The sequence below is a fragment of the Myotis nattereri genome (genome assembly GCF_964212035.1).
Source record: "Myotis nattereri genome assembly, chromosome: 6".
NCBI lineage: Eukaryota > Metazoa > Chordata > Mammalia > Chiroptera > Vespertilionidae > Myotis > Myotis nattereri.
This window is the reverse complement of record NC_138081.1, coordinates 47,746,175-47,772,129: the sequence shown is the minus strand read 5'-3', so window position 1 is coordinate 47,772,129 and position 25,955 is coordinate 47,746,175. Positions and strand designations below refer to the sequence as shown.

General features: G+C 44.4%; 1 protein-coding gene across 1 annotated transcript in view; it reads left to right on the top strand.

Annotated features, from left to right (window-relative positions):
- Positions 1–5,454: 5,454 nt before the first annotated feature.
- RRAGD (Ras related GTP binding D) overlaps positions 5,455–25,955 on the top strand; it is a 34,013-nt gene continuing 13,512 nt past the window's right edge. The window contains exons 1-4 of the mRNA XM_081094089.1: positions 5,455–5,819; positions 16,779–17,074; positions 24,143–24,342; positions 25,213–25,327. Coding sequence (XP_080950215.1) covers positions 5,684–5,819; positions 16,779–17,074; positions 24,143–24,342; positions 25,213–25,327 — 747 coding nt within the window. The 5' untranslated portion in view covers positions 5,455–5,683. The remainder of the gene's footprint in view (positions 5,820–16,778; positions 17,075–24,142; positions 24,343–25,212; positions 25,328–25,955) is intronic.

Below are 25,955 nucleotides of genomic sequence, written 5' to 3'. Positions count from 1 at the left end.
ACAGCCCTGAAAATCTAATTGTCTTCATGGTAAAAAAAATAAAAATAAAAAAAAAATGTTTGTTGACTGTTAAAGAAATCAAGTTATCAAAAATAAGTCTCTGTAATAGCGACAGTCATGTTTGCACATTTAAAAGCAGAGAGCTTCCCTCTCTGGAGGGGAGCCAGGAGGCTGTAGGTCCGGGGAGGGAGAGAAACTAACTTTTTATTGGATATTCTCTTATGCTGTTCGACTATTTTACCTTATGCATGCTTTTAAAATGTCACAACATTATTTTAATAAAATTTATTTAAGGATGGATTGCCTCAGTGGGACGATTTAATGATTTGTAATGATTTCATCAGGTCATCAACTGTCTTAGCACAACCGGAGGCTGTGAGCTCTCTCTTGAGAAATTTGGTTGGCTTCCCTGGATCAGCAGGTGTCCAGCAAGATTCTGTACAAGGCTCTTTCCTTTGTTTGCTTCAAGAAAAAATTAATAGCTTTAAATACATATTTAAAAAGAAAGCCTGAAAGGCTTTCAACACGTGAATCCCAGGAATCAGGCACAATGCCATCAGATGCTTCAAAATTCTCTAAGATGCAGGATGCAGGCTGTATTTAATTGCCTGCCCTGCTCAGGACTGCAATTATTCCGTCTAAATTGTATAGATTTCTTTTAAAACCCTCTCACGTTTTTTGTCACAAGACATCTAATTGGCAACAGCAAAATAATTCACTAAAATAAGGGCACAAACGTCCGACCTTTAAAATTCAAATTTTAAAGCAAAAATACACTTACAAGTATTATACTTTAGCTTAGCATATAGTGTAATACAGTCATATAATCCAGAAAGGATACTAAATCACTTGCTATTTGTGTTCCTAATAAAAGAAATGATATCAATGATTGTCTACGCAACCTTTCGGTGCATGGGGACAATGCCCAACCAACGGAGCCACACCTGCCAGGGCAGTCCTCACATGCTTGAGCCCACTCTTCCTAAGAGATTGGGAATAAGCTCTTCACTTCCCTCCCCTCTTCTCAGTTTAATGGCTATAATTTAACTGACGTTAGGCTTGGGCCATTAAAGAGGAATCATATCTAATGTCTGACTGAGTTCCAAAGTAGTTTCACCATCCACTCTATATGTTATCTTGTGCAAATTATTTAACTTGTTTTCTTCTGTAAAGTAAGGACTATAATATCACTTACTTAATGGGATATTTTGAAATTTATATTATTTTGGAACGGGATCTTATTCATGGAAAATCTCAGTAAACATTAGTTGGTTAAATTATAATGGGCACCCTGGCCGGTGTTGCTAAGTGGTTAGAGCATCAGCCTGCACCCTGAAGAGTCGTGGGTTCGATTCCCGGCCAACCTGGGTTTCTGGTTTGATCCCTGGCCCCAGGGTGCATTCAGGAGGCAATCAATAGAGGTCTTTCTTTCAAATTGGTGACTCTCCCCCCCCCCCCACTTCCACTCTTCCTGAAAACCAATGGAAAAATATCCACATGTGAGAATAAACATTAACAACAACAAAAATTATAATGGGCAATAGACAAAGCTCATCTTTCATGATATCACAAAATATTTCTAAAAGTTAAACATTTTTTAGAAGGAGGAGTTGGTAAAAATAAAGTAAGCATTTAATAGTCATATTGTAATTCCTTCAAGTCTTCAGGCAGTACTGAAGGGATGAAGGCTTAAGAGTCATCATCTCTTGCATGGCTGCTCATTGGTTGTACTCTAGTAGCTCACAATTCTTATTTATCTCACTGTAGCATTTCCCAGGGTTTAGAATAAGTGGAAAATTTGGCTTATGTATCTTCCAAAAGTTTCTCTTAAAAACACACCAGATCTGGCCTTGGCCAGTGTGGCTCAGTTGCTTGGGCCTTGCCCCATGCACCTAAAGGTTGCTGGCTCGATTCCCAGTCAAGGCACATGCCTGGGATGTGGGTTTGATCCCTAGATTGGGTGTGTGCCAGAAGCAGCTGACCAATGCTTCTCTCTCTCTCTCTCTTTCTTTCTCTCTCTCATTCCCTCCCTCCCTCCCTCTCTCTCATTCTCAAATCAGTTAACATTTATATATGCTAGCTCTGTGTAGAAAGCTGGCCATGTACTATCTTTTGTTTATTTCATAAATATTTATTAAACACCTATTATGTATGTGTATATCACCCTGCCATGGTTACATACAACAGCAAAGACCAGGAGTAGCCCATAGATAAATCCTCACATTCTTTTTTTAAAAATTATCTTGAGGGAGAGAGACAGAGAGAGGGAGACATCAATCAGCTACTTCCTGCAGGCCCCCTACTGGGGGCTAAGCCCACAACCTGGGCATGTGCCCTGACTGGGAATGGAACCGGCAACCTTTCAGTGCATGGGACAATGCCCAACCAACTGAGCCACACTGGCCAGGCAATCCTCACATTCTTGAGCCCACTCTCCCCGAGAGACATCACAGACATTGCCAGAGCTCAGGCCAGAGAGCGGCCAATGCCATAGCCAATTTACTGAGCAGAATCTACACTGTTTCCAAAAGGTTTTCCATTTGTAGTGGTTTTCTATTTTTATTTAAATTCTGAAAGAATCCACACACATGACCTTTTAAATTTAAGAACTTCTATTTTTAAGATATTTTAAAACATATTCCTAATTTGAAAGCTGACAGTATTGAAATATCAGCAAAAGAAAAGCAATAGATCCTTCCTGTTCTGTTTGCTCCAACTTTATCAATACCGTACATTTCTGAAACGACAGTGTAATTAGAAACTCTGAAGCCTCTCTGTGACTCTTTTATCTACCTTGAGGTGGGACATTAGTGAGGATTTGGATCTTATTACTTTTGTGAGTTTGTTCCCTTATTTTCTCAATAATGGTCCAATTCTCAGATATCTTAGGGTGTGCTCCAATCTGTTGCTGGTGTTTCCCCCTAAGTTCTCCCTTCTTGGCAAAGGCAGAGGATCATCAGCTATCTCTGTTCTTTCTGGGACTCAAGCACAGTGGGGCTTTTGGCTTAGAAACTGTCCTATCCGGAACCCCTGGGGTCCTGGGGCCCACACACTTGGCAACCAGCCAGGGATGCTTTCATGGTCTGTACTGACCTTGGACTGGCTTCTAGGGCCCCGTAAGTAGTCCTCTGTAGTTTGAATCAGGCCAGCTCCAAGGCCTTGCGCTAGGCTGGTGGGTTTGTTCTGGGATAGCTGAAAGTCTTGAAACCCACTCCGGGAGAGCCCTTCTTCCTGGGGACTTCCTTTGATTGAATGAATGAAAGTGGAATAGGAAAATGACCCCTGGAGAAACTTCCTCTTATAAGAGCAAGTAGAGCCTGCTTGTGCTGGTTGGTTACATTGTTTGCCCCCCACCCTACCTGCCCAACCCTCGGACCCACTTTCTTTTTTGAAAATATATTTTATTGATTTTAGAGAGAGGAAGGGAGAGGGATAGAGAGATAGAAACATCGAATCGGCTGCCTTCTCTACAACCCCCGTTGGGGACTGAGCCCACAACGGCAAACTGAGTATGTGCCGCAACCAGAGCATGTGCCCTGACCGGGAATCGAACCGTGACCCCCTGGTTCATGGGCCGATGCTCAACCATTGAGCCACGCCAGTCGGGCCCTTGGACCCACTTTCTGCCCTCCCTGGCCAATCTCTGTGTCCTGGACTAGGTTCCCAGTTCCTAGGACCTCTGTCTTCCAGTTGGGTTTGGCCTGCGGGAGGCACTTCCAGGAGAGTGGAGGGTGGGAGGAGAGAGAGGCCAGGGTATTTCTTTCCACTGCTTCTCTTCTACATGAGATGGCTCTGGTACTGGCAGCCTCCTCATCAGCGGCAGCTCCTATTTTGTGTCCCTTCTCCAGGACGGTAGTGCCCTTCCTTACTCCTACTATTTGAAGGCATGATTATCTCTTCCCACTGTTGCAAAGCTCTGGCTGATTCCCTAAACTCCGTCCACACCCCACCCCTGTAAATGGTCCCTTCACAGAAAGCCTTTTAGGTTAAAATCTTTGTATGTGCCATCTATTTTCCTCCTGGGAAGGATCTTGATAGATACAGTCATGTCAACTTATACTACTCCACCTGGAAAATCTGAAAACCTTTCCATTAAAAAGCAGCCGCCTCCTAGAAGGTGTTTGTATTCATCTTCAACATTCACAACCAATACAAAATCCAGAGCATGAGTCATAATTTGCTAGGCTGAGGGCTCTTCCATGGCAGGCACACTGTTCTGAGCATCAAGGGGCCTTGCTGTCCCCCGCCCACCCCGCCGCTCCCCCTCAGCCCCTGGCATATAGTAGGCGCTCAACAAATGTTCCCTACAAAGACAGCACCCTTGGGCTCCAAGAGCCTCAGCCTCAGCTTCCTTCTTCCTCTTCTCCTCCCCCACACCACCTGCTGAGCTGCTGGCACCTGTAGGATCTGTATCACCAGGCTAGCCAGTTGGATTTATTTCTTATTGTTCTTGACAGAGGCAGTTCATTCACGTGATTTTCTGCAGTATCCAGAAAGGGTGGGTACACTATGTCCTGTGATGAAAAGCTTGTGGAGGAATGCAGGCTTTAGTTTCACCCCCATATTGTTGCTATTCCTGTAAGAGAATTGTCTCCCCTCACGCAGACACGTCTCCCCGACCCCACACAAAAGCCTTGAAACATTTAATTGTGAGAAATGAGATTACAGTCTATGCAATGAGACAGGATGAGATGACCATGAGTAGCCCCCAGGTGTGTTATACCTGAGCCTTTTCCAAAACACTGCAGAGGAATTAGTCCAGGCAGCTAGGAGGCAGGCTATTTTTCCAGAAACGTTTACATCTGGGTAGGCCTGATTTTTTAATATTCTTGGTGGGAAGCACTTAGAACCATGAAGACTGAAAGGCAATTGCGATGGAGACTGCCTCTGCCGTGCATTTCTCTTGAGTTTTCTTCTTGGGCGCTTCAGCATCCACAGGGTGTGCTAGGAACGCTGCTATGGGTGGGAACCCAGGCACAGCAGTGTTAGGGGGGCACTTGGGACGGGAGCCCTCCCCAAGGATTAAAAGCCGGAGATGGCTGCCCAAAGTAGGGTGTGTGGGTCGGACGTGGGTGGAGGGAAGGTCCTCAGAGTCTGCAGGCCCCCGGCTCGCTCGCCTGTGCGGGGACCACGTGCAGAAGCGGCGCCTGGGGGCCTCTGGCGCGCAGCCGTGGTAGGTGCCTGCACCCGGGCCCGGGAGTACCCCGCTTGTGTCCGTGTGCGCTTCTGGGTGGGCGGAGGGCTCGGCGCCGTCTTGCTTCCCACCCCCCAGGAGTGTGTGCGCGTCCCCAGCCCTGCGCCCGCCGAGCGGTGCCGGCGCCCGGGAGAACGCGCGCGCACCCGTGCGGGGTGTGTGTGCATGTGTGTGTGAGTGAGTGTGTGACAGTGTGTGTCAGGTGACTTGGGTCACGCAGTCTCTCTCCCTCCTCGGGGAGGAACTGCCGCGCTCCGGTTGAGTCCTCCGCCGGCCGGCGGGAGGGGCGGCGAGGGGGCTCCGGGCGCGCAGAGAACCGCGGGACCCAGCCCCGGAGGCCGCCCGCCGGGGGAACTCGCGCCCCCCGCCTCCGCCGGCTCCCGCCGCGCTCCAGACAAAACCCCAATTCAGAGAGGTTGCGAGCGGCCAGGAGGAGGCTGAGCCCCTCGCCCGGAACTCGCCACCCCCGGCCGCCGCACGGTGGGCGCGATGAGCCAGGTGCTGGGGAAGCCGCAGCTGGAAGACGAGGACGACGACGAGGAGGATGAGCTGGTGGGGCTGGCGGACTACGGGGACGGGCCCGACTCCTCGGATGCCGACCCGGACAGCGGGGCGGAGGAGGGAGGTGAGCGCGGGGTCCCCTGCCGGCCCCTAGCCCCGCGCGTCCTGAGCCGGCACCCCGTCCCGCCTCTGTCTTCCCGCCCCCGGCCGGGCCGAGCGCGCGGGCCGCGGACTTGGAGGGAATCCAGGAGAACGGAGTTGCGGGGTGGGGGTGGGGAGGGCGCCAGAGGAGCGACGGCAAGCTGCAAAATGGGGGAGCCCGGGTGCAAGCGGCGATGGGGGGACCGGGATCAGTGGGGAGAGCAGAGAGTGGAAGAGTCTGGGTTGGGGAAACGCGCGCTCGCTGGCCCGCTCCCGGGCGGGTACCTCCCCCACCTCTCACCCGAGCTCTCAGCAGGATCTGGGGGTTGGGGAGGGAAGGGGACCGCCGGGCTCGCCCTGGGACCTCTCCCTGAATGCTGCTGTTGAAGCTGAGGTCAGATGTCGTGGCTAAAAAAGGCAGCCGGCGGCAACGTGACTGGCAGGGTCGTCAGCAGCTGCGGGTGTCAGTCTTGCCCCGTGTCGTCGCGGGAGGGGTCCTGGGGCCGCCCAGATCTGCGGCTTAGGGGCACCCACGGAGATGCACCCAGGTGATGTGCGAGTTGCCCAGTGGCAGAGGGTTTCCCGGATCCAGGCAAACACGGTTGTTAGGACACCTTATCTGCGCTCAGTGTCACCACCTGGGCATGACTGCCTGTCGTGGAGAGAGCGCGTGGTGGGGAAATACAGGCCACTCAGAAGTCAACTGTTTACTGTTGATGAAGCGGGATTTAGCAATTGTCAGCCTGTGTGTGTGTGTGTGGGGGGGGGGGGGTGTCCTGTATTTAATACTTAAGGCCTAAGGAAGCTGAGAGTTTTTTAGGCTTCCAGAAAGGTTCATCTTTTTTTGTTTTTCTCCAAAGCAAGGGAAAAGTTCTTTATTGTAAGGTCACTTGAAAAGGTCAATCGAAGAAGGCTGTTAAACATAACATCAAGGTGAAGCTGTGTGCATCCAAAGAAGGAACTAATTTTAAACATTTGCACTTTGAAGAAATTGTGGGGGATGAAAGTACCTTTGTGACCGTTGATTTTGAAGAACTTTTATTGGAATTCATTGAACTTACTTTAAATTCCCTGTTCAAAGCCTTTGTCGGGAGAACAGTTTCATTATTTTGTTTATGGTAAGTGCTGCATTCAGTGAATCAAAGGGAAGAAAGTGAACTAAACCTTGAGCCTGGTAGAGGAGAGAAGCTTTCCAAGTCACCCTTTTTCATCGTGGTCTGCCTCCTGGGAGGATTTGTGCTAATTCCCCATTTGCTTTAACTGGTGTGGGCACCTGTGCACTTTGCTCGTCTGCACTCTCCATAATTGGTCCCACAGTTGAGCACGTGGTTACACTTTTGTAGATGAAGGCGTTCAACCCTTTTGTTGGAGAATCACCAGATTCCCGGGTGATTCTAATGTGCAGCCAAGGTTGAGAACCACTGCCCTAGGGCTACCTTGGGTAATTAAATTGTTCTGTCACTTCATTATTATTCAAATTGCATTTGTTGGCTCCTCCTAGTTTCCTGGGAGACTTGAGAGATTCAGAATGTGGTTGTATTGGCAAGGTATTTGAAATGGTAGCCGCACAATAGGGTGTATTTGTGATACTCTAAAAAAAGAAAAATGAGAAAGAGACTATGGGAAAGAACAGCCCTGTAGTTTGATACTGTCCTGGGGGCCAGAGGACCTGTTTATTCTGCGGCCTTTTAAAGGGGCATTTTAAAAACTGATTTGGGGACTTGAAATTGAAGTGAAAGTAAAGCTTTGCCTCAGGGGTGGGCTTCCCCAGGGCCTGGATGCTCCCCAGGGCACCTAACCTAAAGGCAAACCCGTCCAGAACTGATCCTTTTGATTACTTCACTGATAAAATCCTCCCTTGTGAGTTCTTTGCTCAACCTAGAATATTGCTATAAAATAAACGCATTGAGTGTATTTATGTGGTAAGAGGACCCACAAATGGAAATTTGCTGCCTCAGACCTCACTGAAGCGGGGCCTTTCTCCCCGTGGGCCTGCTGTGGGGAGGTGGTCTGTTCTCAGAAGACTTCCTCTATTATTTCAGGCTCCTGTTCTTTTCACGTGTTCCCGGTTTTGATTTGGGGCTTTAGGCCTGAATCTCTGTCAGAACATTTGCTTTCTAGAGTAGCAGATAGGCTCCTTGGTCAGCAATTCTAGCAAAGACTGTCCCTGACAACAGTCATGCCAGCTGATAGGGTTCCTGGGAGTTGGGGTGAGGGAAGAGGTTAGGAGTTGTGACTTCCATTCCTGGTGCCACCAAAGGGTCATCTTGATTTTTAATGTGACCTGGACACATGTTGCATTATAACCCTGTGTTATTTTTGGTAAAATTTACATATACCTACCCTCAAACTTGAAAAGGGGGTGGAGTTGGCAAGGTGGGGGTGGAGAGGGACTCACGCTGAGAAAAGATGGATGTGGTGCAGTTTGAACAATGAGCAATGCCTGTCTCTAATGAATGCTCCTCCCCCTTCACTTTCTTACTAGACTTGGTTTAGTGCTGAGCTCAGTGGAAACCTGGGGCTTTTTCCATGAGTTCAGAAATCTACCCTGGTGGGTGGGATGCTGGACTGACTTGCATCGCTGTGCAAAAGAAAGTGGATTGAAGGTGGATAGTGTGATTTTCATTTCCCATAGTCTTATAAGGAACCTCTAATTTTATTTTTAAACCGAGTGTCTTGTAGGTTTGAAAACGTAGTGCAGCTAAGGTGAGACTTAAATTGCACTTCCCTGGCTTGCACTCCAGACTTGATTCATGAATACCAGGAGTGTTCTCTGGTACTTTCGTTCTCTTAAGGACGTATTTGGGCACCTCTCAACGCCCCTTTCAGGGCATTTAATCAGAGATAGGTGAATCTGTCTCACCTTCAACTTCCATGCTCCAGATAAAACTGCCGTGCAGTAAATAATTAAGCCATTGGAAACAATTGCATCAAAAGTAATGATTGTTCTTTGACAGATGGACTTTAAATCTTTAGGAAACTGCTGCGCTTTAAAAACTAATAATAAGGAAAGCAATGAAAAGACCATATGTAATAAAAAAGTGAAATTGTTTTTTCCCCAAAGTCCCAATATTTAAGGGAAACCTGGCTAAGACAGCTGCTCACCCACAGTCCAGCTGAGTGCAGATTTGTTTCCATGGCAGCCTGTGTACTCTCCTAGGGTCTGAGGAAGTGACAGTTTAGGTGGTTACTGGAGGCACACACACACACACACACACACACACACAAACACACATATCCAAGGTCAGCAGGTGGTATTTCCTTGATGGGTGTAAATGCTGTGACTCCAGCAATTCATGTCTATTAATCATTAGTGTCAAGTTTTCCCACTTAAAATGATTTAAAAATTATTAGTGAATTCATCTTCTTGCAGTTCCTTGAGAGTAAGCAGAGATCATTGTTCTCCCGATATGCCAGAGATACCAGGGGACTTTAGTGCAGCCACAACATGGTGTAGAACTGAGCGAGGTGTAGGAGAGGGTCAAGTTTGTGAAAATATAAATCCCTTTCCTTATAGTTGTGCCTTGTCCAAAAGGAGTTGGGATTGCTACAGCCTTCCATAGCTAATCTCTTGGGTTTTCTTCTGGCCCTGAAAATATGAAGATATGTAAGAGTTGGAATAGATGTAAATACAGAATAGTTTTAAATGATATGACCAAGGCCACCTTTAGGCACAGTGCTTGTTTGAATAGATACAATTAAAAAGTGTATGTGTGTGTGTGTGTGTATCCTCACCGGAGGATATTTTTTCCATTGATTTTTAGAGAGCGTGGAAGGGAGGAGGAGGAAGAGAGAGAAAGAGAAAAATTCATGTGAAAGAGACACAGTGATTGGTTGCCTCCTGCACACGCCCCACTCGTGCCAGGGATCGAACCTGAGACCCTTCGGTGCCCCGGCAGACGCTCTAACCATGAGCAACAACAGCCAGAGCAGAGAGCATAGTTTTATATCAGATGTTTTGTAAACAATGATTCAGTGTATCATAGAACCTTGATTCTCTATTCTTATCAGAGATCTCCCATTTTAATATTAGAACAGAGAAAGGGTAGTCTAATAGAAATAAGAGGCAGAAACATCAAGTTCTGGATAAGGTGTGTGTGGCTCTGAATTTTCAGCCCCTTGGAGACTGTGTCTCTCTCAGAGTTCACTGTTTGCTTTATTCAGTCTCCCACACCCATAGCTCTTGGTGACACATTTCACTTCCTGCTCATTTTCCTTCTCTATCTCCTTTATTCTTCCTTACCTTTTTTTTTTTTTTAACCCCTTTTTATTCTCTCTCTTCGGCAAAAGCCTTAAAGCTCTCTTATGAGAGTGGTTTTCCCTGGTACTGCCCTGACACTCAGACACAGATTTTTCACTCCTGGTCTAAAGCGTACAGGGACCCGGTCGACTTCTCCTCCTGAGGACTTCTGGGTCAGACTCAACTCGGTGTCTCAGTGTATAAAATAGAGGACTACACAAAACCAACCTCGATCACTCTCAAAGTGATTGTTTAAAAAAAAGTGCACAAGAACAAATTTCCCTTTTTGCAGGAACATTGGTAGAGCAGAATTAGAAATGTTACTGGATACATATTTTAAGGAAATATTCGTAGAGGGAATCATGCTTTTTAGTTACTTGCCAGTGTGATATGAGAGGATTTTATAAAGATTTGGTCTTCACATATAAATAAAAATCACATTTATGCCTTTGAGAATGTCTTATTTGCATTTAATTGTCCATACGATGTAGTTAATCAGATGGACAGTGAGTCTTCATGATGTTGCAGTCTCTTGTTGATGGTACTATTACTATGCATGTATTTAATTTCCACTTGGGTTGGAATTTCTTACTAAACCCCTGGGCCTTGAATGTATAAGTAGTTCCATTGATCAGAAATACAAAGGCCCATAGATAATGCTGCAAATAGAATCAAGGCCTCTTCCTAAAACCATAAATAAATAGAACCTTTAGGCTTTGTTGATCCCACAGAATACTAATAAGGAAGAAATGCTAACTTGCCCTTATGGCTGAGTGAGCCTTTCACTGTGGCCACATTCCACAAAATAGACCTTCTCTTTAACCTACCTAGGCTTGGGCTGGGGTGGGGGGAAAAAGAAGGGTTTTGTGTGTGTGTGTACTCACATGCTGATAAAGACTGATAGATGAATAAATAATGACTCAGGGGCTAGGGGACATGTAGAGGGTCACACAGCTGATAAAGGACAGAGCTGGGACTTGAACCCCAGTCTAGCACTAACCCAGTACTTTTTAAACCATTCAACTTGCCATCTATTTGCTACCATGTTATTCTGGCCCTGAAAATATGAAGATATGTAAGTATTCTTTTATTAAATCTTTGTTTTATTTTCCCATTTTGGGTCTGTTTAAAGGTGTCACCTCTTGGAGAACTTAATTATAATAGCTCTCAGTTGTATGATACATCTATAAATCCACTTCACAACTTATGAAGTGAATTTCTTTCCATGTCTCCTCCTCAGAGAGACCCCTTGGGCTCTGGGAGGCTGGGCCAACCTTGTTAGAAGTATATAAGGAGGGGCACATTGCCCTTCAATTCCTGACTTCCAGCTCCTCCTTTGTTGTGATATTCCCAACCTGCAGATGAGCCAGGCCTGGCGCCCAGGTGGCCTTGTACTCCAGCACATGATCCACCTTTCTCTCCCTTCTTTTTGTATTTCCAAGGCCTAAAGGTTTCTGACTGGGCTTTGCCAGTTACTGATTAAGTAATTAGCCTGCAGGGGTTAGAGGCTGAGAATGGCAGGGTTAGGAAACTCCTCCCATAATACTGTTTCTCGGGGAATGTATTTCCCTGGGATCGCCAGCAGTCTACTTACAGAGCTGGGCTGCTTGGGAAAATTTGGTAGTGACAGGACCCAGGGCAAAGTAGGTGAGGTATGTTCAGTGCCCCTGACAGGGTAGATAAACTTTCCTTAGGCAGAAAACTCATCCTCTTGATACCCAGGTGCTGGCCTAGGCCAAAGCCAGATATAAAGTTTCTTTTTAAAGCGTTCAGTTATCTTCAAATGCTGCTCCGTCACTTTCATTCAGTCATCCCAACCAGCAAACAACTATTGAGTATTTATTGTGATAAGCCCTGAAGCCTCCGTTTTTCACATCAGTAAAGAACAAACGTTATCAACTTGAAGTTTAGAGATGACACTGCCTGCTAGGTAGGTGGTCAGTAATGGTAACTGCTGGGTGACAAGAGCAGGTTGGCTTGAGCTTTTTGTTGGTGGCCAAGGCTAAAACCCAAATGTGTCCTCACACTCAGCCAAGAAAATCAGGGACAAAAAGGACCGACAATGCATGGACAGTCTTAGCAACCTGAATTCCCACTTCAAACCTGTCAGCAACCTCAGTCTTAGGGCCCTTCTGAACTTCCAGATCCTTTTCTCATCTGAGCCACAGGTCAGCAGGCAGCCCAGACTCACAACTTCAAATAGCCTCTTTCCTTTTACCACCCTGGTGAATGCTCTGTCAGATTGGGAACTCAGAGCCTTTTTTCTTGGTTCTGCATGTCCCATGGGTCACCTGATACAACTGAGTTGATTTGAACTTCTCATGAATCCATTCCTATTGCCATTTTCCACAGGCCATGCCTGAGTTCTTGGGGTTGGTGAAAGGGCACTTATGGAAAAACAAGACTTTTTGGAAAAATAAATGGGCCCATAGCAGAATAGGTGGGAGATAGTTTTGGGAAAATGTCTGGGTGTGGAGCAGACTTCTCTTCTTGGCTCAGTCTCAGCCTCTAATCTTCTAACAGGAGATTAGAGTTGCTCCTGGGAGCTTTATGACAAGGAGTTCTTTTGGGAGGCTCTGCTATAGGCAAATAAAGGATCAGGAACTCAAGTGCCTTTAGCTGAAAATAATTTCCATGCCTCAGTGACTTATTCTAAACCCCATCCCTAGCTACACATTGACTCCCTCTAAGGATTCTGTTTCCAGAGTGAACTTACTTAAGTGTAAATCTGATCATGTTAGCCTCCCCTTAAAAGCCTTAGTGATTTCTTTATGGCTTTCAGAGTAGAATCCAAACTTCCCAGCATCTCATTCATGAGCTAGTCTGTTACTTCTCTACATTGTATTTTGTGTGTATATGAAAGGGACAGACAATTAAACAAGAAGACAGACATGAAGTAGAAAGATAATTTTTATAGTGGTAAGTATTATTAAGAAGACACAGGGTTATTAGGAAGCGATGGAGCCTAGATTCCATCAGAGGAGGTAAAATTGCCGCTGGAAGGCCAGTGTGGCTGTAGCATCGGGAGCTAGTGGGGAAGATGAACCAGGCACGGGATGAGGGTAGCCCACCTGGGGCCTTTTGAAGGCGGAAGGCATTTGGATTTTAGTGTATGTGCTGTGGGAAACCAGTGGATAGGGCAGAGCCTTTTTTTTTTTTTCCCTTTGAACTACATTCCCTAAATTCCAGGAGTGCTGAAATCTCTTTCTGGTGCTATTTCCCCTTCATTTCTCTTATGCCTCCTCTTCTTTAAGACTCGGATGTTCTATCTCCAGACACCCTCTTTCTGAGCCCATACACCTAGATAGCAGCGAATTGTCAGTTTTTCTTGTCTATTTTCCCCTCTAATCACTGAAGGATGAATCTTTTCTTTGTGTCTACAGCCCCTGGCTTAGCCCTGTCTAACGCTTGGCGGACTTTCAGGGAACCTTTATGAAACAGAACAAACTGCCCTCTTGTAAATTTCCCCCACCTCACTCCTGCGCTTTCTCCCAGCCCTGCTGACACTTTTAAAGAGCCCTCTGTGGGGCTCCCTCTAATCCCTGATCCTGTAGTTCCTTCCCGATTGCCTTTTTAGGTACTAGCCCTTTCTGTCCGCCCTTTCACAGCAATCAACCTTCATTCTCTTCACACTTTTCACCCTGCTTAGGTTCCTATTAAACTTGAGTAAGTGGGTGATGCTCAGGGAAATGGCGGAGAGAGCCCAGACCTCCCCAGGAGGCCAGGAGGCCAGGAGGCCAGGAGGGGGGTTGTTTACCTTCCTGATGTAAACTCCCTGCTTCCCACTCCCAGAGTGGAATCAGACCTTCTGAGAAACCCCAAAGGGTGTCAGAAGCCGAGATACTCGAGGAAATGGTAGGAGAGTAAGATAAGAGGGGAGATTTTTGTCAGCAGTCCTTTCTGAGGCAGGAAACCTCTCCTGATCAACAGCAGTGGCCTATAAAACGGTTTTTTTAAAAACTGTGGTCCACAATAAAAAATACACTTATATTGTGAAGCAGCACCCACAGATGTATACTAGTAAGTAAACCTAGCCATATTTACTCTTGGTATGCATGATGTACTCTTGATATTTTCTAGTCTCTACCCTTTTTATTGTTGTAGTTTTTGTTGAATGCCATTTGATTGGTGGCTAAGGCTCTGGGCAAGGACTCCACCAATGGGTATATAAATCTGAGTTCAAAGATATTTTCCTTCAGTTCTTTAAAGATCCTGTTCTAGTCCCTTCTCTTCTTGTACCCCGTGTTGTTAAGAAGTCTGATGCCTTTCTGATTTCTTTGTAGGTAATTGTTTTCCTCTTCTGATAGTTTGCAGGATTTTATTACTATTCTTAATGTTTTGAAGTTTTACTATGCTTATTGTAGGTGTGGGCTTATTTCTGTTTACATTTCTCTCTTTGTTCCTTTTGAGTTTTATCCTTTCTTAGTTTGGGAAAGGCTTATCTATTATTTAGTTAAATATTGCTTTCCCGTATATTCTGTCTTTTCTTCTTTTGGATTTCCCGTGGCACAGAGTGGGACTTCTGAGTCTTATTTCTGATGTCACTTTACTTTTCATTTCACACCTTCCCGTGCACTATCCCTTTGTACTCCCTGTATTCTGAGAGGGTTTGACTTTCTACTTCACGATTACCCTCTTTGTCTGCGTTTATTCTGCTTTTCAATCCATTTATTCCCCTTCCTTCCTGAATTGCATTTTTATTTCCAAGATCTCTAAGGCCCTTTCGCATATCTGCTCTTATTTGAAAATAGTCCTTGTTTCATGAATGCCGTAGTTTCTCTTGTCTCTGTGTATTTTGTACTTATCTTGAAAGTTTGCTGATTCCAATATGCACTCAGCTTCAGGTGTATATTCTCCCATTTGTTGAGCCTCTACTCTCTGCTACCGCTTTGGCTCTCCTCTTTTGAGAAAGTGTCTGAAGGGAAGATGGGGCTCCTCCCACCCCTTGAGCTCCACACACACTGTAGTGGAAGTTAGATGAGGTCAAAGTATTTGGAATGTGGTTGCTCCCTATTTCAGAGCATCACTAGCACTGCCTTCCCTCTCACACCCAAGCTACTAGGTTCACCGCACCCACCTGGAATGTTCTAGAGCAGCGGTTCTCAACCTGTGGGTCGCAACCCCTTTGGGGGTCAAACGACCCTTTCACAGGGGTCGCCTAAGACCATTGGAAAACACATATAGAATTACATACTGTTTTTGTGATTAATCACTATGCTTTAATTATGTTCAATTTGTAACAATGAAAGTGGGGTCACCACAACATGAGGAACTGTATTAAAGGGTTGCAGCATTAGGAAGGTTGAGAACCACTGTTCTAGAGTATGTGTAGGATGGCGTTGGGTAGATGGGCAGTGGTGCACAGAGTTTATCTCCTTGGCTCTCCTCACTTTGATTCTCCAAATAATAACCCCCTGTTGGTTTTTTTCCTGCCCAGAAATTTGGAAAAATAATTTAATATATTTAGATCTCCATATTTGCCTATATTCTGCCTTTTTTCTTAAAATGTTGGTTTCCTTTCTTGACCTTTCTCCAAGCTACATTATTATGCATTATTTTATTTATTTTGGTCATTCATGAAGCCGTTTTTACAAAATTGAGATATATTTCACATATAATATTTGCCCTTTTAAAGTATACAAATGAGTGGTTTTAATATATTCACAAAGGTATGTAATCATCATTTCTATTTAATTCTAGAACATTTTTATTACTCCAAAGAAACCACATGCCCATGAACAGTCACTTCCCATTTCTCTTCCCTGTAGCCCCTGGCAACCACAAAGTATCTTTTATTTCTGAATTTATCTATTCTGGATGTTTCTTATAAATGGAATCAAACAGTACGTGACCTTTTGTATCTGGCTTCTTTCACTTTCAGTGTTTACCCATATCATGGCATATATCAGTACTTTGTTCCTTTTTTATATACAACATCTGTTAATCCAATCGTAAGTTGATGGCCATTGTATTGTTTCTACTTGTTGGCTATTATGAACACTGCTGCTGTGAACATTCATGTACAGGTTTTTGCTTGCACATATGTTTTCATATCTTTGAATATATTCCTCGACGTGGAATTGCTGGGCCATAGGGTGACTCAGTCTTTTGAGGAACTGCCAAACTTTTTTTTCTTTTTTCAAAGCACGCCATTTTACATTCTTACCAGCAGTGTAGGAGGGTGCCAGTTTATCCACATCCTCACCAACACTTATTATTATCTGACTTTTTTATTGTAGCCGTCTTCGTGGGTGTGGAGTGCATCTCATAGTGGTTGGGATGAGTATTTCTCTGATGGTAAATAAACAAGCATCTCTTTTGTTCATAGAGACCCTGATGAAGGGCATTGCTTTGGAATGCTAACACCAGATTCTTTTCTTGGGCAGTTGGCTCCAGGAAACCTCTACTCTTCACCCTCTAGATTCCTTGCTGATGACGTGGAATTGTACAGGTTTTCTCCCCACCCCTCACTGCCCTCCCCCAGGATGGTATGAGAGGTAGTGAAATAGCATTTTTTCAGTGTTTTGCACTTACCAAAAGCTGGCCCCTCAATGAGTGGGGTGATGTAGTTAGCACTCCCCATATTTGGAAAAGTCGAATTGTCTGTGAATCATAAATCACATCTGAGGTGGAAGTGAAACTCGTCGAATTAACCGCTGTGAAAGCGGCTCGCCCTCATTTTTGTTTTGTGGTTTTCTGCAGTCCTGGACTTCAGTGATCCCTTCAGCACTGAGGTGAAGCCGAGGATCCTGCTCATGGGCCTGAGGAGGAGCGGCAAGTCGTCGATTCAGAAAGTGGTCTTTCACAAAATGTCTCCCAACGAAACCCTGTTCTTGGAGAGCACGAATAAGATCTGCCGGGAAGATGTTTCCAACAGCTCCTTTGTGAATTTTCAGATTTGGGACTTCCCAGGACAGATTGACTTTTTTGACCCTACATTTGACTATGAGATGATCTTCCGGGGAACAGGAGCCCTGATATTTGTCATAGACTCCCAGGTAAAGCCGGTCTTGGGTACAGTGGGACAGCAGGCCCTCCCCCGCACATAGACAGTCGTTCCCCTGGGTCTAAACAATTTCCTTTGTGATCGTTTCGGTTTGGGGTTTGGCTTTCGGACTTGAGAATAGGCCTCTCTACCAAACCGGCATTTCTCAGTTGGGGCTCTCAGGGTTTGCAAAGAAGTCTCCCTTCATGCAACCCTGACCACCACGGGGTGACGTTAGGGGGCTGCGTAGTTGTGTACGTCTCAGCAAAGCACAGATCTCGGAAGCCTCACAGATGGAGGGACCACTGTGCAGGCCACAGACAGCAGTTATGGGTCCCCCCTCTGATGCTCTCAGCAGGTTCTGGGCAACAAAAACATGTGTGTAAGTTTACCGTTTAATCGGTTTCCCGTGAAGTTAAAGTTCCAAATATGAAATGTTTTCTCCTGAATTAAAATTATCGTAATTATTGCTAGTGCACATTAATAAAGACAGCATAAGTATTGTGTATTTTATAGGTGACTTAAATATAAAAAGTAAAATTTGAGATATAATTGTCTCTCTTAAGAAGATGAATATTTTCCCACTTAATTCATGTGTCCATGCTTGAGTAAGACAAGATTTGACATCGATTCTATTTTTGTTTGCATAGATATAAGCACTGAGAAGCCTTGCTCACATAAATATGTAGGTGTAGAGATAGGGTGAGTTTTGGGATAGCATTCACTCAATTATTTACACTCCTTCTAAGTTATATTCTCTAAATTGCCCAGTTTTCTATCACAAAAAAATTTTTAGTAGTTTCCCAACAGACATGCTGATTGGTTCTTCTTCAACTTTGCTGAGAGCAAAGAATTGGGAACCCTTTGACTTAGTACCCAGGCATAGAGTCACTCTCTCAGTTATTCAAACCAGCCTTCTGAATTGTTACTTTGGCACCCTGGGATTTTATACCTTGAGCCCATGTTAAACGGGAGATGGGGAAAGAAAGCAGTGGGACCATTGGTGTGTCTGAGGCAGGTCAGTATAAGAAAGAGTACAGCCCGGCTGGGGTGGCTCAGTGGTTGAGCGTTGACCTATGAACCAGGAGGTCACAATTCGATTCTGGTCAGGACACATACCTGGGTTGCAGCTCAGTCCCCAGTGGAGGGCATGCAGGAGGCAGCCGATCAATGATTCTCTCATGATTGATGTTTCTGTCTCTCTCTCCCTCTCCCTTCCTCTCTGAAATCAATACAAATATATTTTAAAAAGAAAAGAAAAAGTACAGGCAGCAGGATTGAGACCTTGAGCCCTTCAAACTCTCCATGTCCAAGTATCTTAGAAAGTGTCTATGACGTGTGGCCCAGCCCCAGGCCCTTCCAAGGGCTCTTTTTTGCAGCTGTGGGGGAATCAAAGGCAACAAGTCCTACAGGAATGCGCTAAACCAACCCCAAATTCAGGTCCCGACTTTTAAAAAATACATATTTTTATTGATTTCAGAGAGTAAGGGAGAGGGAGAGGGAGAGAGAGATAGAAACATCAATGGAGATTGAGCCTGCAGCCCAGATATGTGCCCTGACCAGGAATTGCACCATGATTTCCTGGTTCATAGGTCAATGCTCAACCACTGAGCCACACCGGCTGGGCAGGTCCAGACATTTTCCTGAAACTGTGGACCCACAGTGAGACAGGTGGGCCGAGCGCTCCCAACCCTTGCAGGAGCACCAGTGTGGTTAGCGGGGAAGGGATGTGAAGCCTCAGTCATAATGGGTCTGAGCCCGTGCTTGGAAAACCATTCTCTGAGGAGACTGCTCATGCCAGAGAGCTTTCACAGAACTAGATTCATTGATAGAATAATGAAATTCTCAACTAAAGCCTTTTCGTTTCCAGCGACTGCATTTTATACGTCTACTGTATAAAAGGGAGGTTAGCCATATGGTTAGAGAGGGTTCTTTATTTTGTGGTGGGGTACAGAGGGGAGACTTTACATTCCAATGCCTGGTCTAGGGACAGCAGTGCCTCTCCTCCCTTGGACCCATCCAGAGGTGCGTGCTTGTAGAAGCTGCATCAGGTCCGGGGCCTGTGTCAGTCGCTGCGTTCCTGGCTGTCCCACTTTTACTGACCTGTTTTCTGGCCCATCTGTGGCCTTGGCAGTATCCCTGCCTTTCTGTCTCAGATCTGCCAGCACCGTAAATTAGGGAGTCTGGAGCTGGAGAGGAGCGGCCAGAGTGTGTCCGCGCTGCCGCATGGGAGGTGAGGCTCCAGGGATGTCACGCTCATCCGTCTCCTCTAAGCTCCATTTTCCCCTAAGTCACATGGCCACTGTTTCTGTAGTTGGTGAACTAGGTAGTGGCAGCCCATGGATTCCAACCAGATGATTCCTGATTTCAAGACAGTGGCTTAGTAAGTAAATACTTCAATGCCATGTTGTGCTTCCCTAGCAGGAATTTAAATTTCCAAAACAAACCCATCTCAGGTGTTTGTACGATGGTTATAATGGGGTGAAAATAGGTACACTTACCTATTTTTAAACATTGCAACCATAATTTGGTTTTATTTCTACCTGAACATGGAAATGGACCTTCAGTTTGGGTTGGTAAATGTATTTTTTGTTTATTTGTTTTGTTGTTGTTATTTATTTTTTAGCTGTAAGACAGAAAGGTAAAAGGATGCTTGCAAAATTCACTTTTTAAGTTATACTTTCTTAAAAAAAAATATTTTATTGATTTTTTACAGAGAGGAAGGGAGAGGGATAGAGAGTCAGAAACATCGATGAGAGAGAAACACCGATCAGCTGCCTCCTGCACACCCCCTACTGGGGATGTGCCCGTGACCAAGGTACATGCCCTTGACCAGAATCGAACCCGGTACCCCTCAGTCCGCAGGCCGATGCTCTATCCACTGAGCCAAACCGGTTAGGGCTTAAGTTATACTTTTAAAAAAGGTTAGGAAAAACATAGTTGAGAACTGTCGTTTACTAAAAATATATAAAGTAATTAAATCAGCAGCTTCAGAGTCTAATACACGTTTCTGCTGGAAGCAGGCTGTGAAAATTGTATTTGTGGGAATCTTTGCAGGATGTGATTACGAGACTGAAAGAGGAGCACACGTTAGGGAAGTACCTCAGCAGCACTCCAAGCATTTTCTTTATTTCTAAGCAGTGCTCTGTGGGTGGGACACCTCATATTTTTATTTTTTGCTTGTGAATTCCTCACAGTCAGAGGATTGCCAGATAATTATATCACCAAGGAGAAAATGTGTCCTCACAGAATGTTGTAAAATAAAAGAGAATGAAAGCATTGAGAGCGCTTTCCCTCAACCTAGATGTATGACCCCCCAAACCTCCTGCAGAGCCCACAGATGCATCACATCTCCAGGCCCCGCTTCGGCCCCCTGCAGCCATTCCACCTGTGCCTGGGGGACACACACATCTATAATTCCTAGATTTAATTTGGATTGACACTAGGCATTATAGTTTTTATTTTTGTCGTAGAAGAGGGTAACAAACACAGTAGGAAAAATCATCCACAATCCCTCTGCTCTAATAAACCAAGTATATTTTTCTTTTTAATGTCATTTGTAATTCTTGTAGCTACATACTACCACATCAGTTAGTTGGTAATCAGGCCATTTTATATACTTGGCAGGGAGGTTAAGAGTAGCAATTTCTAATCCTTTGCGACTGTAATGCTCTCTTGACATTGGCTAGTTGTGCTCACAGGTCTGTCTCTTTAACTCCCCTCTTCCTTATGTTATAGACATAAGCAGTAACACTTTTTTTTGAGGTGAATAGACATATAATAAAACACCCTCGCTTTAGGTGAACAGTTCAGTGAGTTTGATCAATGTCTACACCCTGTGACTAGCTCACAATCAAGATGTAGAATATCTCTACCACCCCAGAGGATCCCTTCGTGTCCTTCCTCAGCCCGTCCCCCGAACCCCAGCTCCAGGACTGCTGACGTGCTCTCTGTCACTACAGACTAGTTTGCCTTTTCTGGAATTTCACACATGTGGAATTATTCGGTAATAACTTTAGTTTTTATTTGAGATACTTTAAGGTCTTAAGAAAAAGTGCTACAAATTACTCATCTAGAATTTTTCCAAAATGCTTAATCTGCTAGCCCAGTGCCCCAAATTCCAACTTTCATTTTAAATGACTCTTTAGAGTGTGAGGATGAGAAGAGTCCATGTGCTGTTTGTCTCTCTTCACAGTTTCTTATCATTGTCTTTAATATTTTTTTAAAAATATATTTTATTGATTTTAGAGAGGAAGGGAGAGAGATAGAGAGTTAGAAACATCGATGGGAGAGAAACATCGATCAGCCGCCTCCTGCACATCTCCCACTGGGGATGTGCCCGCAGCCCAGGTACATGCCCTTGACCGGAATCGAACCTGGGACCCCTCAGTCCGCAGGCCGACGCTCTATCCACTGAGCCAAACCAGTTTCGGCTGTCTTTAATATTTTGATTTACCTAGAAGAATGCCAGAACATCCCCTGTCTTATTGGCTTCCTGTATTGGTCCAAGTTTGGAGTCAGAATAGGGGTGAAAAGTCCTTTGAATTCTGTCCTGCAGATCCCTTTCCTTTCTTTGCTGTAACAGTAAGACCTGCTCATACCTTCAAGTTGGCAATAATTAAGACATCTGACAACATGAGTGTTGGTGAGGGACTGAAGCATCCAGTGCTCTTACACATTATCTAGTCAAATTTAAGATGCTCCTTCCTAGGCCCCAACAGGTTGGCCTTCAGGGTAAGCCCCCCAAAACTCACAAACAGACACAAAGATGCATGTATGAGACTGTCCACATTATTACTGTCTGGAAACATTCTGAATGTCCATCAACAGTTATCAACAATGATAAATTATAGACCATCCATACAATGAAATTTTATAGAGCTGTTAGAAGGAGTGATGGCCTGGCTGGCATGGCTCAGTGGTTGAGCATCAGCCTGTGAACCAGAAGGTCACAGTTTGATTCCTAGTCAGGGCACATGTCATAGTTGTGGGCTTGATCCCCAGTGGGGGTGTGTGCTGTAGGCAGCCAATCGATAATTCTCTCTCATCATTGATAGTTCTATCTCTCTCTTCCTCTCCCCTCCTCTCTGAAATCAATAAAAAATATATATATTTTTAAAAAGAGTTATACACTTCAATGTAGGTGAATCTCACTGACATAATGTTGGGTGAAAAAGGCAAACTATAATATACATGTAACGATATTTTTATAAAATTTAGAACAACGAAAGTGAATTCTGTATATTGTTTAAAGGTAGATATGTATGTAGTAATGTATCAAGAGATGAGTGAGAATAGACACTAAACTTGGGGTAGTGCTACCTCTGGAGGGTAGGGGGTAGAGTGATGGAATAGAAGGGAGGAGGGGGAGAAACACACAGGGCTTCAGTATCTAATGTTTGATTTCTTTTTAAATATTTTTACTGATTTTAGAAAAAGGAAGAGGGAGGGAGGGAGGGAGAGAGAAAGAGAGAGAGAGAGAGAGAGAGAAGAGAGAGAAAATCGCTGTGTAAGAGAGAAACATTGATAAGTTGCCTCCTGCAAACGAACCCACAACCCAGGCATGTGCCCTGATCAGGAATTGAACCAGCAGCCTTTTGGTGCATGGAACAACACTCAACCAACTGAGCCACACCGACCAGGGCTAATGTTTGATTTCTTTTTTTTTTTTTTTAATGTTTGATTTCTTAAGCAAAGAGATACATAGCATATAGGTGTTTATTATATTATTATATAGGTATCATCTGTAGGAAGGAGGAAAATAAAATAGGAGGAAAATATTGTTTTACTTGGGGCAATGATTGTAGACATGGATCAGCAATCATATTCTATGAAGGGCCAGATGGTAAATATTTCAGGCTTTGCAGGCTATACCATTTCCACAGAGAAAAACTACTCAGCTGCCATTGTAGCATGAAAGCAGCCATAGATGCTATGTAAACAAATGAGTGTGGCTGTGCTCCAATAAAACTTGACTTACAAACAACATCAGGCATGGGCCCAATTTGGCTGCTCTAGACCAGTGGTTCTTAAAAGTTTTTCCTCCTGGCTCCTTCCCCAGTGACCCATATCATATTTTCATCTCTAACTGCTCATCACAGTTGACCAAGAGATTAAAAAATCTGGAAGGAATTGTATTCCAGAGGAGGTCCTAGGTGACCTTTGTGAATTTTCGATTCACAGAACTGCAGCTCTGATCTTTATGACTGTCACCAAGCTAGCCATAAGAGCCTACAGCTGGGTTTTTCTGGCCTTTCTTTTTCATCTCCTTGTTAACAAAACTTACATTTTCGATCTTAAATTCTATAAAACCAGCTTTTATTGGGCTTTTGAAAAATATTTTTGGATGTTGTACCCAGATGGTTTCCAAATTAAGAAAGAATGTGGAGCCCTAGCTGTTGGCTCAGTAGATAGAGCGTCGGCCTGCGGACTGAAGGGTCCCAGGTTCGATTCTGGCCAAGGGCACATGCCTGGGTTGCGTGTTGATCCCCAGTAGGGAGTGTGCTGGGTTGTGGGCTCAATCCCCAGTAGGGGGCATGCAGGAGGCAGCCGATCAATGATTCTCTCTCATCGATGTTTCTATCTATCTCTTCGTCTCTCTTCCTCTCTGAAATCAATAAAGAAATATATTAAAAAGAAAGAATATGGGAAGGAAAAACATGGTTCACTGTGAGGCAAGGTGCTGGGAAAGTTAGGTAGCTTGAGTGAGGGTATCATTTCACAACATGTGCCTTTTATCAAAACATCCCATTGCACACTTTATTTTCTTATTTATTGATTTTTTTTTGAGGGGGTGGGGAAAGGGAAACATAACGTTTGTTGTTCCACTTTTTTATGCGTTCCTTGGTTGCTTCTTGTATGTGCCCTGATTGGAGATCGAACCCTCAAAGTTGCCTTATGGGGACTCTGCTCTATCCAGCTGAGCTACCCGGCCAGGGCCTCCTATTGTGCACTTTAAATATATGCGATGTCTATTTGTCAAGCCTCCCTCAGTAAAGCTGGGGAGTTCTGTGAAAGGCAGCTGAGCAGGGTTTCGAAAGCGAAGCCGCCTCCCCTGACAGGACGGTGCCTTTGTTCCCAGGACGACTACATGGAGGCCCTGGCCCGGCTGCACCTCACGGTGACCAGGGCCTACAAAGTGAACACCGACATCAACTTCGAGGTGTTCATCCACAAAGTGGATGGTCTGTCCGACGACCACAAAATTGAAACCCAAAGAGATATTCATCAGCGGGCAAACGATGACCTCGCAGACGCTGGGTTAGAAAAGATTCACCTCAGGTGAGAACAGAAACCCCTCAGGGATCCCTGTCATGGACGGAAAAAGCAGATTTGGGGTCCAAAGTCACCACAAGTGGTTCACCCTATTTCGGACTGTGGACATTGGGATGGTATTTGGGTAAAACAAGCTTTCCACGTGCTAATTCTGATCTTTGGGAAAAGCAGTGGGGTTTAAAAATAATAAATTTCTTTTTTAAATAAGTGTTCAAAGCTAAGGTTCCTCCCCTATTTGAGAAACACATAACATAAAACCCATGGACATAATCCAGGAGGTTAATTGAAGCTGAAGTTTACAGTTCTTGATAAATATGATAGTATCTAACTCTGAAGATAATTCAAATAGAAATGCTCAGAGGAAAACCACTTCATCATTTTTTGTGGAAAATGAAAAACGTAGGTACTTCAATGTGAATAATGTCATTGTTACTAGCCCATGAGGTGTGTGTATAGATGAGCTGGTGTGCATTCTCTCGCAGAATATAAGGAAGCTGGTATGGACACAGACAGTGCATTTTTTTTTTAATATGGAACGCTTCAAATTTGCATGTCATCCTTGCGCAGGGGCATGCTAATCTTCTCTGTATCGTTCCAATTTTAGTGTATGGGCCGCCAAAGTGAGCACTACATTCTGTTTTTAAGCTTTCCACTCCAGCCAGTCAGCAGATGAGAATGGACACAGTTCTTGTTTTTCGGGTGGTGGGAGGAAATGGCCCGTTAAGACATGTTCAGTTTTTACCAAGGCTGTTTCAATTTCTGAATGTGTGCGTAAGGAGTGTAGATACAGAAGGCAAGGACTGGTGTTATGACAGCCTAAGCAGTCTATTCCCCAGTCAAGGGGAAAATGTGATGAAATATTGTTTCCTCTTTCAGCTTTTATCTGACAAGCATATATGATCATTCAATATTTGAAGCTTTTAGCAAAGTGGTTCAGAAACTAATTCCACAACTCCCCACCCTGGAGAACTTGCTAAACATCTTTATCTCTGTAAGTAAATAATATCATCCTGTGAGCGTCATTTGCAGAATTTAAGAATAACATTGCAAGAATGAAAACGATCTTATTTCTGCTTACTTTTTACAGCAGCATTTCAAGGTCACAAAGTATGTACTTTTGGAGGTTGATCCAGAGATTATTTTAGGCCCTTTAAATTTTAACTCCCAAAATGGATGCCTGTACTTTAATGATATAATTGGAGTGTTTATTCAAATTGTAGGCAATCATTCAATGTTAATAAAGCCTTACCAGAGGTAGAGGATATAAAAGTTGGTTTGGCGATAAGATATAAACTGTTAACACTGAATGAGTCCTATAAACCACCAGCTCTCGTCCAGCTCTGCGGAGTAGCATTAAGGCAGACCTGTTGGTTGTACGCACATGAATTCTCACCGCACAGTTTGGAATTTGCTTGTTTAGATTTCTTAAATTTATTTTTAAATTTAAAATCAGTATAATTAGTGTTTTTACTCGGCCACCACTCAGTTTGTTTGCCTACAGAAAATAATTTGGATAATTCCACTTTTCATTTTCTATGCAAGTCCATTATAAAGAAGTATATGACAATGAGGTTTAAATTGTAATAACATGGAACAACCTAAAATTACAGTAACTTAAT